This window comes from Podarcis bocagei (assembly GCF_964188305.1).
Source record: "Podarcis bocagei genome assembly, chromosome: 2".
NCBI classification, from domain to species: Eukaryota; Metazoa; Chordata; class Lepidosauria; order Squamata; family Lacertidae; genus Podarcis; species Podarcis bocagei.
Genome location: NC_138126.1, coordinates 47,545,836 through 47,562,657, shown reverse-complemented (window position 1 = coordinate 47,562,657; position 16,822 = coordinate 47,545,836). Strand labels below are relative to the sequence as shown.

At 42.1% G+C, this 16,822-nt stretch overlaps 1 protein-coding gene across 2 annotated transcripts; it reads left to right on the top strand.

Annotated features, from left to right (window-relative positions):
* The first annotated feature begins 1,988 nt into the window (after positions 1-1,988).
* HMCES (5-hydroxymethylcytosine binding, ES cell specific) lies at positions 1,989-16,538 on the top strand. Of its 2 annotated transcripts, none has more exons than XM_081184311.1 (7): positions 1,989-2,130; positions 3,815-4,008; positions 7,152-7,295; positions 10,930-11,049; positions 13,806-13,975; positions 14,553-14,745; positions 15,342-16,538. In XM_081184311.1, exons 2-7 carry the CDS (start codon positions 3,826-3,828, stop codon positions 15,549-15,551), a joined length of 1,020 nt encoding a protein of 339 aa, XP_081040437.1. In that variant the 5' UTR covers positions 1,989-2,130; positions 3,815-3,825; the 3' UTR covers positions 15,552-16,538. The 2 variants fall into 2 exon arrangements, with proteins under 2 accessions (XP_081040437.1, XP_081040438.1); XM_081184312.1 differs by having other exon boundaries at positions 1,993-2,130; positions 3,739-4,008.
* The last annotated feature ends 284 nt before the right edge of the window (positions 16,539-16,822 follow it).

Genomic DNA, 16,822 nt, shown 5'->3' with positions numbered 1-16,822 from the left:
GCCTGCTGTCCTTGTGCATTCAAAGCGTGTGGGGAAAGCACACAAACGGGGGGAAAGATAACCAAACAGAAAACAGCCAGGTGCAATGACTCTGCCAACATCACTTAATGGCCTGTAGAAAAAGAGAACAGGTTACCCTGGCAGAGGATGGATAATGTCAGGGTGGAATTCAGGGACGGGGAGGGCAGCCAGCTTACCTCCATGTTTTAAAGAGTGGCCTCACCCTTGGAGTCTCAGTATTAAACCTTTTAATTGTCTTTGTTTAATAGAAATATATAGAACATATATAGAGATAACATAAGGGAAGATGACAGGGTCCCTAAGGATGTGCTCTATGGGGAGCTGGCTTCAGGCACCAGGCCTGTTGGCAGGCCAATTCCATGTTACCAAAATGTCTGCAAATGTGAGTTTAAAGGCAGGGAACATTAAGCCCGCTGTGTGGGAATCCTTTGTAGGTGACTGCAGGACCTGGAGACAAGCAGTCATGTCAGATATCCATAGTAGTGACCAGAGGAGGAATGACTGCTAGGAAGAATGTAGAAGGAAGAAAGGCCATGATGCATCTGCAGTAGCACAACCGGATGCCTTCATCCGCCCCAGCTGCAACAAAACAGGTCTCACCTGTATCAGTTTCTAAAGCCACAGCAGGCGCTATAGTTCTCCAACACATTGACTTCACCCCTGAAGGTGCACTCCTCCATTGTCTCCCGAGACAGACAGATGCCAACAAGCTTGCAAGGAATCATGGCCAATGTAGTAATTGCTGAGAGTGAATTCCTGTTTAATTATTATTTGTTGCTATTTTGAGAGTTAATTTTATTGTGTACTATCCTATTCTAATGCATTATTGAATATTACTTAATTTGATATAAGTTGTTTAAGTCTATTTTTATTATGATTTATTTGTATTGGATCAGATTGCTAAAAGATGTGTGATCTTTACTTTTTTCAGCTGTAAACCACCTTGTGTTAGTAATATAGAAAGGCGGTACGTATACAAATTAAAAGTGAAATGACATGAAAACAGGATTTCCCAAGTGTGTGGCTCCATACTGCAATCCCAACTGCGATTTAAGTTAAGCCGCATTGAATATTGCGGGAGGGATATTGCGGGAACATGGCCTAAGATTGTGCTGGATAGTTTTACTGCAGAAATCCTGGGGCATACACGAGAAGCACGCTTGGTAACATGCATTTTTGGGACACGAATATTGCCTGTGGTTTCAGCTGCTTTGGCAATGTCATGATGAGGTTGTATAACCACCCTGGGTTCCTGCAGGAGAAAGGGTAATATAGGGTAAGGTAGAAATGCAATAATAATAGTAGCAATTATTATTATTATTATTAGTAGTAGTAGTAGTAGTAGTAGTAGTAGTAGTAGTAGTAGTATTATCAGCATCTCTATCCTACCCTTTCCCCTGCAGGAGCCCAGGGAGGTTAATAATTGCCGCTATTATTATTATTATTAATGTTTTTTATGTGGTGGAAGCCGCCCAGAGTGGCTGGGGAAACCCAGCCAGATAGGTGGGGTATAATTAATAATAATAATATAACAACAATTTTATTTAAAAGTGGGAGTGGGCCTTTCTTGGCATTCCCTTGGAAAAGGCCGAGTTGTAGAAACCCTAAGTGTGCCTGGTGTTGCACCTATGCAAGGAGGCAAGATCCCGAGGGGCCCCGAATCCTTCCCCCGCCCTCGCGCGCCCCTTCCTCGCTCTGCGTAGCGCAACGGCCCATTTCCGAGGCGGCGTTTTGAAAGCCCCGCTGGGGCGCGGCGACGGGGTGGAACCACCGGGCCGGGCTGCTGACGTCACCACCAGGCCCGGAGCCGGAGCTGCGACGCCGCCGAGGAAGGCGCGAAAACCCCGCGAGCCGCCCCGGGAGGGAGAGCTCTCCCTCCGCCTCTTTCCCTTTCCCACCCCGTCACGCGAGAGCGGAGCGCGCGCACAAACACCCTCGCTGAGGCGAAGAGCCCTGCGGGGGGGGGGCGGGTTCCGACGTGCGAGTCCACACACCGGGCGCCGTTCCGGGGCGAAGGTTGCCCTCCTTGCCAGCAGCTCTACAGTCCGCGCTTCTTTCCCTCGGCAAAGGTGGTCGCCGCCTTTTTCAGCCCTTAAAGACATCCCACAGGTAAGGAAGTTGCCGTCTCTCTCCCTTCCCCACCCTCCGTTGTTTCAGAGCTTCTCCTTTTTTCTTTCTTAAACCAAGAGCGGAGATTCGTGAGGAGGGATAGTTTCCCCCTCTGTAATAATGCGTCTTTGTCAAGCTGCCCGTTCTGATGATGACTTTTTACTGGCTCAAATTTCAGTCTTTAAAAAAAAAATGCAGGAAAGCTGTTATTTGCCACAAGGAAGTTAAACGTGGGCTAGAGGTGTCGCAGAAGAGCTGAATTAAGGGGTTTTTTTTGGGGGGGGGGTCTTTGCTGCAGCAGAGATAGGGCAGGTACCCACATCTGAACTTTTTCAGGAAGGGAGCCTATAATGATAGTGAGCTGTGAAGCTCTAGGTCTTACTGACAAATTAAAATTTAACATCATGTGCTCCAATAAGCTCTTAACTCGAATGTGAAATTGTTGGTCTTCTAACAAAAGTATGTGGCTTGTTTCTACTTTGGGCGTTAGTACAGTGGTGCCTCGCAAGACGAAATTGATTCGTTCCGCGAGTTTTTTTGTCTAGCGAATTTTTCGTCTTGCGAAGCACGGTGTCGGAAAAGTTTTTGAAAAGCTTCAAAAATCACCAAAAACCTCAAAAAAGGCTACCACACCGCGTTCTATGAGTTGCTCCTCGAAGTCAAGTCACAAGTGTATTAACAGTGTTAAGAAAAAGGAAACAAACTTGCAAAAAACGCATAGGGAAATTCGTCTTGCGAAGCAGCTCAAAAACCGCAAAACCCTTTCGTCTAGCAAGTTTTTCGTCTTGCGAGGCATTCGCCTTGCGGGGCACCACTGTACCTGAGAACTAGAAAGTGGCTAATGTAGCAACATTTTTTAAAAAAACAAAGAGGGATGTAAGGGGGAATCTAGGAAACCGTAGGCAGGTTAGCTTCTGTGTGAATGAGTGTAAAGGAAATTTTTAAATAGAATTATCAAACATATAGAAGAAGAAATCTTGCTGAAGAAAAATCTGCATAGTTTTTGCAAATGTTAAGTCCTGTGTCTCACTAACATGTTAGAATTGTTTTAGAGTGTCAGCAAACATGTGGATAGGGGTGAACCAGTAGATATTGTGTACTTTCAAAAAGCTTTTGCCAGAGTCCCTCACAAAGGCTTCTGAGTAAGCTTAGCAACCATGGTACCAGAAGACAAGTATCCTTATTGATTACTAACTTCTTAAAGAACAACCAGCAGAGAGGTGGAACAAATTGGCAGCTCTTAGAACAGAGGGATGTATGAAGTTGGGTTGTTGGCATCTGTCTATCTTGAGAAACAATGGTCTGTGCCTCTGGTGGTGAGATCAAACCATTGGAGAATCACAGCACCTGCTGCAGCTGCAGAGACAGGTAGCTTGTAACTAGCTGCCTCCCAAGGGTTGTTTTTGCTACATTAGCAGCACCAAAGTGGCCTCTCTGGGGCACAAGCCTGGACACTGTAAATGGAGGTCCTGGGCTGACCACACTACAAGATCTCCCTCTCAACCCATCCTGGAATGATCTCTCCAGGAAGGCTTGGGATTCTGTGAAAGGTGCACATCAAGGGCACATGGAATACTAGGATTTACTTCTCTGTGTTTGCATTTGTAGAACTGAGACATTGGAGACTGCAGGGGTGTCAGCCAGATTCATAGGCCTTTGGTCTGAGTACATCTGCTTTTTGCAGGCCACTGAAGAATGTGTGGGCGAACAGCTGTTGTACTGGGAGCAGATCGTATCCGCCGTGCCTGTGAATACCGTGATAATCAAGGAAAGAGAAGGTGTCCAGAATGGAAAAATGCTGACAAATATAGTCCATCCTACAATAAGAGCCCACAGTCTAATAGCCCTGTGCTTCTCTCCCGACAACACTTTGAAAAGGTGAACCCCCCAAATATTAGATTTGTGCTTAGCATAACTTTCTGTTCAGCTACTTTTACATGTATAAGTGCTTTATGTTAGCTTTGCAAGATCAAAATTTCACAAATAAGGGGAACTGTGACTGCCTGCTCAGTGGAGCATTTGTGTTCCAAAATTAGTGACATCTGTTATATTCTGTTAGTCTAATCATCTAGAATAGAGAGCTTCTGAAGAAGCAGTCTTTCAGAGTAAGACATTTATCACTCTTTGCTTTATACGTGAGGCCAAATTTTGACCAATCCATCTTTATTTAAGACAGAGATGTGGAACTTGTGTTGCTGGACTCCAACTCCCATCAGACCCAAGTAGCATGGCCAGTGGTCAGGAATCCTGGGAATTTTCATTCAACAATGTATAGAGAGCCACAGATTTTCCCATCCCTGATTTAGGGCATTGTGGTCAGTGTTGCCTTCATCAATGACTCCAGCAATGAGGCATGGTTGCAATAATCTTTAATGTTCACTGTGTTTCCAGTATTGCTGAGGGAATGCTTCCTTGTTTCCAAGACTACCAAACCATCTTTCAGCAAAATACAGTTTTGGTATATCAGTGGGGAAATGGTGTGAAGGTGTTGGATTCATATGAGATGTTAACTGCAGCAGCCCTCTATAGAAACTTCCCACTACAGTGGTGCCTCGCAAGACAAAGTTAATTCGTTCCACGAGTTTTTTCGTCTAGCGAATTTTTCGTCTTGCGAAGCACGGTGTCGGGAAAGTTTTGGAAAAGCTTCAAAAATCACCAAAGTCTTCAAAAACCTCAAAAAAGGCTACCACACCGCGTTCTATGAGTTGCTCCTCGAAGTCAAGTCGCAACTGTATTAACGGTGTTAAGAAAAAGGAAACAAACTTGCAAGACGTTTTCGTCTTGCGAAGCAAGCCCATAGGGAAATTCGTCTTGCGAAGCAGCTCAAAAAACGCAAAACCCTTTCGTCTAGCGAGTTTTTCGTCTTGCGAGGCATTCGTCTTGCGGGGCACCACTGTATCCAACAGTGTTTTGAGCTGGATGTTCTCAGTAGCACTAGATCCAGCTGACCCCCGTCATGCCATTTCATCATCATAAGCTCTTGACTTGTGTTGATAGCAGCCCTAGTAAAGGAGCCAAGACTGAAGTCTTTGTATCCAGGCATTGTGATGGCATCACACAGGTCTATTGCAATACATAAATCATTTTCTTTTCCTTCTGCATCGCCCTATTTTTTTCAAATAAAAGTTAGATTTAAATGTTTAATAAATATGCTTACATTCATCTTTCTATGTAATACAATCACCAAATAACAATTTTGTATACTGAGAAATTACTAATAATTACAAAGCTTACATTTCATTTAACTCAATCTGCATAGGCCTGTATATGGAGGATTGAGTTGCTAGTCTATCTGAGAGTGAGAGGAGAAATGTACGGTATGTTGGGAAGTGAGAGATAGAAACCCTTCCATCAGCCAGAGATGATTATTTATCTGTAATGGAGCATTACAGTCTAAGCAGGCTTCTCCGCACTACCATGTTTCCACAGGGTGCTGTAATTGTGTGTGTGTTTTGTTTGTTTGTTTTTGTCTTAAAAAAACAAATTCCTGCTCCAGCACACAGACAAATACAATATTGGATTGGTGGTTAATTGTGTTTTCTTTTTTGCAATAAAGCTGAGTTCTCAAATCTTGGAAGATAAGCACTTGTTCTGACATGATTTCACTCATAGTACAAGAGTAAAGAAGGAAAAAAGTGATTTTTAAAATAATCTGTGTCTCAAAATAGTATACATGCACAAACCTGAAGCCCCCGCCCTTTTAACCAAAAATTTGCAATACTCTTTCATTTTCCTGCCTAGACAGGAAGCTGCCTAAGTGCTTGTGGTTGATTAGTTCTTTCTCAAATGCACATACCAAAGGTATCTTGCCCTTGTTGGCCAGAGGAGCACAACATAATTGCCTTGTCTAGGCGGAAGAAGAGGGTGTATATGCAGCAGTGTCAGGTGTATTTCAAAACAGCAGGGAGGTCAGCAAGTTGGAGGAGTGAATGGGTGTCTGGAGTCCTCAGTACACTGCTCTTCTACCACGGATGTCAATAAACATTTGCTACACTGTATTCCTTAATAACAAACTAGTTTCAGTGGTATTTACCATTAAGGAAAAGGTATCATACATATTGATTCAATATTGAATTAGAGCTTGTGCTGTATTTTCTGATGTTTACATGTATATGCATGCTGTAAAATCTCAGACCAGTAAGACTATTTTGGTATTTGTTTTCATTGAAACCATTTTAAAATTTGCCCTCGGGATAACACCGAAAGTGAATTTGAATAGAAACTGGCAAACAGAGAAATGAAACCCGTTGGTCTGTTTCAATTGTTTCAGCTGAGAAAAATGAAAGAAATGACTCATAAAAACCGGAAGGTACATTGTGAAGAGGGTAAAATGGCAGATTTCAAATTCTGACAGCACAATCCTACACACGTTTACTAAAAATTAAATCCCATGATGTGTTCTACTTGCCTGTTTTCAAATGGTATTATTTAACGTGGCTTGCGTGGCTATAACTCATGTCTAATTTACTTCAGCAGGACCCTTGCATTTCGTTGGTTCCTTCTGTAACTATTGTAGTCATAGAGTAGGGTCTCATCACAACACAGAATTAGAGCAATGAATCCCAGAGCTGTTATAAAGTGATAATTAACTTGCTGCCTTCTTTTTAAATATAAAACTTGGTATTTTTGTCAGTAACTGACTTGATTAGAATCACTTTGCTTATATAATGAGAGACAATGTAGAAATCTAGTACACCCTTTCACCTCAATCTACCTAGGAGGTATAAGTGCATAGAAGTTTGCATCTCTTACTGGATAAAGAGCTGCTTGTGCAAACAGGTGCTCCACACATGTTTTCCAAATCTGAACATCTGGGGCTGTGCCCTCAGCCCCTTTTAGAAAGGTAAAAACCCCTCCAGTTTGGAAAGTTGAATTTAGCAACCATTTTCTGCATTCCAACATGATTTTTCAGCAGGAATTTTGCTGTTTTCTGTGTTCACACTGTACACACTGATTACTCTGAAATCTTCTGTGTTTTTGGATGCTTCTCAATATTTCTTCCTGTTTCCACTTTATTAAAGGATGCCAACTCTTCTGAACGTGTCCTTGTAGCTATGCGTTGGGGGCTGGTTCCAGCCTGGTTTAAGGAAGCTGACCCATCTAAAATGCAGTATAACACTGCAAATTGTCGGAGTGATACCATGATGGAGAAACTGTCCTACAAGGTTAGTTTTTGTGTAGCCTTCCATTTGAAAATAAACTTTTTTTTTTCCTTTTCCGAAAGTCTGTCTCCTCCTGGCCATGCTATTTATGGTATGTCTTTTGAGCTATACACAAAAAGTGAAGCTTTTTCTTAGAGGTATTCATAACAGTTGCCTTGCCGCACCAAATGTAAACAATTCTGAACTGCATGCTGTGAACACAGCATCATGATTTTCCTGAAAGGGAAGAGCCCAGCAGGTGATAGCATTTCACATGCTGTGCTTGACAGAGCAGCTTCAAGATAACTGGCTGTTTGGTATCTGTGCAGGTTCGATTAGAGAAGAACATAAGTAATGTTGCTGGTATGGGAGGCTTTGGGAAATACAATAGCAGAAGTGGAAGTCTATGAAAACTCACTGGAAAAACGGTTTGTTCTGAATACTGTCACCTCTTTCCATTTGCATCCCACCAACTTCATGCACACAAATGGAGGGTCTCTATTGGGGGGGAAGCAAAGGGTCATGAAGAAGTAACATGCATTTGACTGAGGAAATGAGACATCACATTGGAAAGTTAACCCTCCTTGTTTCTCTGTAACTCATTTATTCATTCATTCTGTCAGATTTCTTACCCACCTTTCACCAAAATGTCCCAAGGCAGGTAACAATATAATCATACCATTATAAAAACAGGTAAACAGTTCCAAACAAAAACAGCTCAGTATAGATTAAACAAAATGGTGGGTCCTCAAAAACCAAATACCCTCACTATCAAAGTCTAGAGTAAAGAGGTATGTATTCAGCATATAGCAGAAGCTACATGATAAAAATGCTAGACATGCCTCTGCAGGGAGAGAGTTCCACAACAGAGAGGGGCCCACTTCTGACCACCTTTTCCTGCACTTTTGAAGGATGGTGGAACTATCAAGAGAGCCCCTTCTGCCAGCCTTTACACCTGGGAGTCTTTTCCTCCAGCAGCACAAGTCATCATCTAACTGGAAGAGCCCCCTCAGGGGCATGTTGCCATCACACAGCAGTTTAGTCAATGTTTAGGAGGGGAAACCCCATTGTTCCTCTCATTTTCCAGCCTATAGACACATTCCATACTTTTTTTCCATACTATATTTTCCAGCCTAAATCTCTCATTTTCCAGCCTATAGACACATTCCATACTCCAACACTTCCTTTTTATTTCCAAGCACAGTAAATGCCCTAAAATAGCTAAACCCCTTGACTCAGCATTATGTAGAAGTTGGAATAGGTCATGGATAAGCTTCTCTCAGAGCATGCTAGACAGTGCCTTTTAGCACGTAGATGGGTGTCTTTCTCTGGTCATTAAGTAGCATTCTCAAACACTTGTTCATTGTTTCGTTGTCCCCGAGAGGGGGCAATGACAATAAAGATATTATTATTATTATTATTATTATTATTATTATTATTATTATTAATGTTGGATTCGGGATGCAGGCTTGAACCTTTTTTCAGTTCTCTGAAATTGATCATGGTATTGACCCATCCCAGGAAGAAATCATTTGCTAGAAAGGCGTTACAAGGCTGTCTTATGTGAAATGATTTCACCAGTGAAAGTGCCTTAGCACTCAGGAAGTGTGAGTCGCATTGGTGCTAGGAATAGAAAAACTTTCATATGAACGGTTGGTGCATCAGACTCCTGAGAAATTGGAGAATTTGCACCATGCAAATACAAATTTAATTAACAACAACAGAATGCGAGGTGGTATGGTGCTTGTTGGCAGCAAGACTGTTTCTCCCCAGTTTCTCCACCTGCTTCACAGCTCCTTTTGAGAGCCTTTGAATGCAGATCAGCTAGCTTTGTTGCCAAATTCTTCCATTCCAAAACACAAGGAGTGTGGTGGAGTCTCCTTCTTTGGAGGTCTTTAAGCAGAGGCTTGACAACCATATGTCAGGAGTGCTCTGATGGTGTTTCCTGCTTGGCAGGGGGTTGGACTCGATGGCCCTTGTGGTCTCTTCCAACTCTATGATTCTATGATTCTACAACACTGAACTGCTTCTTACTATGTTGCTGTCACAGTCTGGGCTCTTAAGAGCAGAACTGAGCAAAGTGCACTGGACCCTTTCTTTTCCTCCAGTGGAATATCCTTGCTGCAATTGCACATGCTCCCAACTTTTTGTGAGAATTTTGTGTGATGCTCCGATAGTGTGATTCCTGTCAGCTCTTCCATCCTAATTTCTCTGACTACTTCTCGGAACAGGAGCATGGCAAACCTTGGGGATTCCTCCCTGTTGCTCTCCTACCTTTTTCTATGTTACAGGTGTGTGTTCCTCTTTTAATAGGTGGCTTTGTTTTCATAAAAATTCAACTTTAGAAATGTATTACATTCTATCCTAAAAATAAGATTTGTCCTCAAATCTTCATGTAGAGGCACAAATAAGACTCATAAGACCTTGTGGGAAAGTGGCCTAAACTCTCATCTACACTTCTGGCAGGGATGAGCAGAGGCTTGTGTAAGGAAGGCCACTTTAGGATACATCTCTGAGATCAGTAAAAGCATCAGTTAGGCTGATAACGTGAGTTAATTAGAAAGGTGTAACAGCTAGAACCAGAGTAGAGAAAAATACAAATAAGCACTCTAAAGGGATAGTAAGGATTCTTAAGCATGACTTGTAAGTGGAAAGCTTGTCAGCATCGCCCTAGAGACAGTGCACCAACTGGACTCTTGCACCTCAACCCCGACTGGGCTGGGCGAGCTGTGTAGCACCGCCAGAGACCTCCTTTCTCACAGGAACAGGTCACAGTGCTGTGGACTCACAGCTTAGAGCTGAGAGCACCGGATTCACTGTCTCAATAATACAGTCGTTGCGCAGCAGAGTTTTGCAGAGTCTTGCAGAGTATAAACCACTCGGAGAGCAGCTCTGTAAAATATCTTCCTTTTATTCTATAACTACAACTATGATACAAAACTATATACAGAGCTGAATATTCTAAGCATAAATCAATGCTACACTGAGAGTCTGCAGCTGCTCTTAGCAGCAATCTTATCTCTAGGATCTCTAACACTCTCACTCTCTCCGATACACTGACTGACTGACTCTCTTTCACACACACAGATATGTTGCTGGGCAGAATAAGTAGATAGGCAGGACACGCCTCCTCCTCTCTGTGGAGAGTCAGCAGAGACCATCAGGAGATGATCAGGAGATTCTTGGGTATGGGAGGGGTGAAATCTCCTCAAAGCTCACAAACACTCATTAAGGAGCAGAATGATAGGGGATAGGGGAATTGTTCCTCACACCCCATATATTGCAATAGTATCCCCAAAAAGCACCTGAGCTGCACCAGGAACTAGCACAATTGTAGGACTGTTGCCAGTCACCACCATTTTAGAATCCCTGTTGTGTTAGGAATGTCATTGGGTCAATAAGTGTAGATGTAGTAATTAAATTTCTGTTTCCTTCCAAGGATTGTAGTGAAAACAAATGAGTCTGTCAAATGAGTCTGTCAATTTTGTCAACAGCTCCATGTGAATTCACATTTGCTCTGAAGATCATTTCTTAGAATCCTATGTGATACTGTTAAAGTCATCCCATCCCAAATGTTTGTTTTTAACTATTTGACTTTGCTATTTGCGTGAATTAATATTTCACTTGCTCCTCCTTCTCTCTCTCTCTCTCTGAAAAGGGGCCTCTGGTAAAAGGCAAACGCTGTGTTGTGCTGGCTGATGGCTACTACGAATGGCAACAACGAAATGGGCAGAAGCAACCCTATTTCATTTACTTCCCCCAGACTGAGGATAAAAAGGTACAACAATATGTTCATATTTAATGCTGAAGTGCTCATTGGCTCTTTCATTTTCATTTACTTTCCCTCAAACTCTTAACTTGTTTCAGAAGGTTTTGGCTTTATTATTTTGGTCAGACTGCCTTTCCCCATGAAGGAAGGCTACCCGAGGGTAGCTGTTGCTGAAGGTCATATGATTCTGTTCTCCGTTGGCCATGCTGAAAGTTCAGCATAACAGTGTGTCAGAAATGTTCACCTTTTATACATGTAATTTTTATTATTTCATTTCTGAATCTCTTCCCATGAGGCATCCTGAAGCTATTTACAATATTTAAAGTGTTTTTGCATTGCCATTCAATTCAAAATTCCCAGGACAGTTTAAAATAACTGAATTCTTTTAGTTACTAAAAGAGTACAATAGAAAAAGCAATTGCAGCAAAGTGCAGAATACATCACAGGTTAAACCCATAGGGAGAAATGGGTATTTGCCTTGCACCTCAAAAGAAACAAAAAAGGCAAACCTCCCTAACGTGAGAATACCCCTCTCCCATAGCCACCCAGAGGCAGATTTAGGCGTGTGACCAATTCATTTGCACTGGGCATGGAGTCTCAGGGTTGCCGCAACTTTGATGTAGAATGGAAGGGGGGAGGCACTGAATTTTGGCATTGCACAGGGTGCTGCTGAAATCTGAAACCCCAAGATCTGCCCCTATAGCCACACAACTCACTACAGATCATGAAGGGAACCAGAAGAAGACCTCTGAGAAGATACTGGCAGGTTGAGGTGGGAAATGTGTACTTAAGTAGCCAGGTCCCAAGCTATGCAAGGGTTTAAAGGTAAGCACCATCAGTTTGAATTGTGTGCAGAAATAGACCAGAATCCAGTGGATCTCTTGAAGAACTAATGAGTAGTGATTACAATTCCTGGTTCCCAGTTAGTAGCCAGGCTGCTTTGTTGTGAACGAAAAGCAGTCCTGAGAGTCTTCAAACACAGCTGCATGTACAACATGATACTGTAGTAAAAGGTTACCAGGGCATGGATAAGTGCAGAAAGTTTGTTTTATTCCAAAGGGGTGCAGCTAGTGTACCAGCTTCAGTGGATGAACAGGCTCCATGCTGTTGCGACCACTTTATCCTCTAGTACAGGGGTAGCAAATGAGGTGTCCTGCAGATGTTTTTGGACTCCAACTCCTATCAACGCCAGCATTGCCAGTGGTCAGGGCTGATGGGAATTATAATTTAGTAAAATATGGAGGGCACCACACTGGCTACTCTGCTCTGGTGACATAGCTAGAGCAATGGACATGTCTAACTAGATCAAAGCACGTTGGGAGCTGACTAGAACACAAGTGGCAGAAGTCTCTAGGGAAATGTCACTGAATGTACTCCCGTTATTGAGCTTACTCTGGTTGAGCGTAGGAAATACTTCTCTGCACCTTTGAATCCTTGGGGTCCTATCTAGAAGAGCTTTTCTGAGTGGCTTAGTGTCTATTCCAGCTTGGCCCACTGGGCGATGTTAGTGACATGTTTGTTAAGCACTTGTTAAGGATGATGTTTCTCATATCTGCCTCAGCCTAGATTCTACTGATTCAGCAGTTCGGTCTATTGATGTGTCCAGAGCACCATCTAGTCTTGGGTTAAGGAATCAATTTCACATATTGAAGTCTGAGGACTTGGAGAAAAGCAGCCTATCAGTGTTTTCTCAGCTTGTGGCCTTAGCTTATTACATCTAGTAGGAGAGGGATAATCTGGGTCTAGAAAGTAATAAAATTGCTTGTTATAAAGAGTCCTGGCTGCCTTGAAGGAGGTAGTTGTGATGCCATTCTTAAAGGAACCCTTCTTGGACTCCAATAATTGCAGTAACTATTAGCCATTTGCAAAGATGCTTATGAAGTGTTGCAATGCAACTCCCGACAATATGGGATGAAAAAGACCCTGTGGATCAATTTTGATTTGGTTTCATGAATGGTTTTGGCGCAGAAACAATTTTGGATAACATTCACTGGGAGAAGGACATGCCCACTGAGATTCTTCTGTATTTCTCAGCAGCTTTCAGTACTATAGACCATAGTATTATTCTTGATTGGTCTTCTGAGTCGGGGGCACAGTGTTTCTGTCAGGGTCAGCCCACTCATTAAGTGATGTGAAGCAGCCACCTCGGGCAGCAGAAACCCCCGAGCTGATGCATGACCTGCCTCTATCGCTGGTGGAAAAGCAGCCCCAGCATCAGCACTGATTTCCCACAAGATCTTGTGAGATTTCATCTTGCCATAAATTGGCACAGATGCTGGCACAGCTACTGGCACAGCTTCTTCAGTGGTAGAGGCACTGAAGATGTGTGGCGCAGGGACAGGTGGCATGGCACTTCCTGCTTTGCCTCAAGTAGCGAAACAGGGCTTGCTGCCCCCGGTTTCCGTGGTTCTGCTTGTAGCTGAAATGCCAGTTCTAGGACTTCTGAGCAGCAAAATGGCACCTATGCTGTGGGGTCCTGCTGGGCTATTGTAAACACACAACTTATGCTCAACACTAGTGTCTTTTTTACATCAAATGAGAGTGAAATCATGGACGTGTTGAATTGCTGCCTGGAGGCAGTGATAGTCCTTATGAGGCTGATGGTCCCAATGAGGGCTAACAAATTGAAACTTAATCCTGAGAAGATGGTAGTATTGTTGATGGGTGGTTCATCTATCCAGGGAGGTGTATTCAACCTTCTCCGGAAGGGGTTGTGCATTTGAAATATTTATGTTTTTTTAAAACACGATTCCTTAATTTTGCAGCTCAGCAAACCAGATATGGAAGGTGAGGATGAAGATTCAAAGGACAGGAAGTTACTCACCATGGCTGGTATTTTTGATTGTTGGGAGCCCCTTGATGGAGGAGAAACATTGTACAGCTATACCATCATCACAGTAAATGCTTCAAAAGATCTAAGTTCCATCCATCACAGGCAAGGGAGAATAGCTCAATAAGTGTTTGGTGAAAATCATATTGTACAGTGGAACTAGTTGAGAATAAAGCTGCTTAAGTCTCAATTCCCATCACTTCTGTGTACCAACTAGTGTGGCATATGATTTTTATATTATATATAAAAAATAATTACACCTCTCTCTATATATAATGTATAACTTTTAAAGGAAGGTCAGAGAAATACCCCCCCCCAAAAAAAAAACCTCCTTTGTCCTCTTAGAGAAGAGGATCTGAATAGAAGCTACTTGTTCTGAGTTTTGGCTCATAAAGAATTATGTTTATACTATATTTTGTGGTTGTCATTTGAATTATTCCAAAACGGTTACCTGGCTTCGTCATTCAGACCCCTTGAAAGATAGGGCCTCTTTTGAATGATGGTGCTGCAAATTCATGCAGATCTTAGTTGCTGAATTTTCCTTCCTTTATCTCCATCTAATATTAGGAATCTGATTCTTATTGATGCTTCAACTGTGGTGTGCCCCCCCCAAACCATAACATGCTGTATACTAATTTGGGTTATTCTGTACACTGAGATCTGTATTGTTTAACTTGTTTAGAATGCCAGCTGTCTTGGATGGGGATGAGGCAATCAGAAAATGGCTGGATTTTGCAGAAGTACCCACACAAGAAGCTGTTAAGCTTATCCAACCGACAGAAAACCTTGCTTTCCACCCAGTCTCAACCATAGTGAACAATTCCAGAAATAATACACCAGAATGCATTGTACCCATTGAACTGGATCTCAAGAAGGTAAGATTTGGGATTTTCAGGTTTGGAGAAAATAGGTAGGGTTATTATTCTCACGTCATATTTAACTTCAACTAGGGCTACATTCACACCATACACTTAAAGCACCATGATACCAATCCAATCCAAATCACTTTATTGTACTAGCCATTGGCCATGACAGAGCTGAATGAAAAATAAATACAAGCTAACAGGGTGTTGCACCACACTATGATACCACTTTCAACAGTCATGGCTACCCTTAAAGAATTATGGAAACAATAGTTTGATAAGGATGCTGAGAGTTCTTCCCCTCACAGAGCTGCAATTCCCAGAGTTGCCTAGGAAGAGGAATTGATTGTTAAACCACTCTGGGCATGGCTCAGGGAGGAGAAATAGGGATCAAATAACAGCTCTCAGCACTCTTAACAGACTACAGCTACCAAAATCCTTTAGGGGAAGCTGATTGTTTAAAGTAGTATCACAGTGCTTTAAAGGGGTGCTCCAAAAACCATGATGGTAATAGGTAGATTCTCTAAACTACTCTCATCATTCCTAATCAACCTTTAGTTCATAATAGTGGTATACTTTTCTAATGGTCCTTGTTCTCTGTCTCCTAGGATACCAAAGTTAGTGCAAGTAGCAAAATAATGATGAACTGGTTAAAAAACAAATCTCCCAAGAAAGAAGATGATTGCGACGGCTTACCAAGATGGTCCAGCCAGTTTATCCAAACCACACCACCTAAAAAGACCAGTTCAAGCTTAATACACCAGTGGCTCAAGAAGGAAGATGGAGAACCTTCTGCAAAGCACCCCAAAATTCAGTGACTTATTGTTACTTGCACTTTATTATTAAAACACATTTGGCAGTTTCTACTGATTTGAATTTGCGGAGTGAGATTGCAAATATTCTGACTATGTGGGCCTTGACATTTAACACTTTTTCTTGTCTGTAGTACAAACTGGGGTGTGCATTTTATGTACCGTGTTGCTATTCCGTGTTGCCAACCTTGGGAGAGCAATTGTACTTCATATACGTGAGACACTTCATATATTTCTCCTCCTAGGAGAGAAACAAAGATTCTGTAAGGCATGTTTCTTGTCCTGGTGTCCATCCAGTACACTTATTGGATTCTTTGGCGAGAACAGACCACCGTTACAACTAAGATCTCCTGTTGCAAAAATAGAAATAACTGTGTTCTTAAAGCATTATAAATATCTTATGTTCATCTTATGTGGAGTGGGGTGTCTCCTTCACATACTTTGAAGTATGAGCTGTATTAGTGGGAAACTGCTGTGGTGGTATGTCTGTAGCTACTGTTTTAATTATAACTGCCCAAATTTGTGATGAGAAAATGAATAGCAAAAATTCAGTACACTGGCATTGTAGAAGGAATGAGAGTTTGGGCCTATTTTTCTGACATCAGACTTACTCATAGTCGGAATTGTACATGTTTTCATGTTTTAAGCAAGGTTGCCTGTTTCAACAATAAGAGATACTTCTTTTGGTTTAGTTTCTGGCTAGCAGTGTTCTTGGCATATCAAAGGATTATTTTGTAACCTCTCTTTTTAGTACCATTGAGCTGCTCTGGTACTCTGCTGTGTTGAACAACACCTGCTAAAAATTGATCTTCTAAAAGGGACAAAGCACATGCTGTGATGTTTGTGGTCTTAAGTTTTGAATAAGCAGGTGCAAATCTTACTAAAGCTCACTATTTGAGCACAGTTTAGCAGAAGCCAGGCTCTCTGGAAAAACATTCATTGCTTTTATTTAAATAATGGTTGTAAAAAATAAAATGTGTTTCTATCTCGTTATTTTTTTGTGCATTGCCCAATTCCAGCTAATCATCAAAACACTCGTTTAGGCTACAATGTTTACTCAGAAGTAAATCCCACTTACTCCAAGGTAAGTGAGGTTAGGACTGCAGCCTCAGAGGCACCGAACAATATGCCTGTCTTGTCTTGAAGACTACAACAATGAACATTAGCACATGAATTTGTAAGAACTCTGGCTATTAATGCTGTAAGTGTATCATGCTAGCCCATGAGTGTTTGCAACATTTTATAAGTTCAGTACAGTGGCACCTCAGGTTACAAAC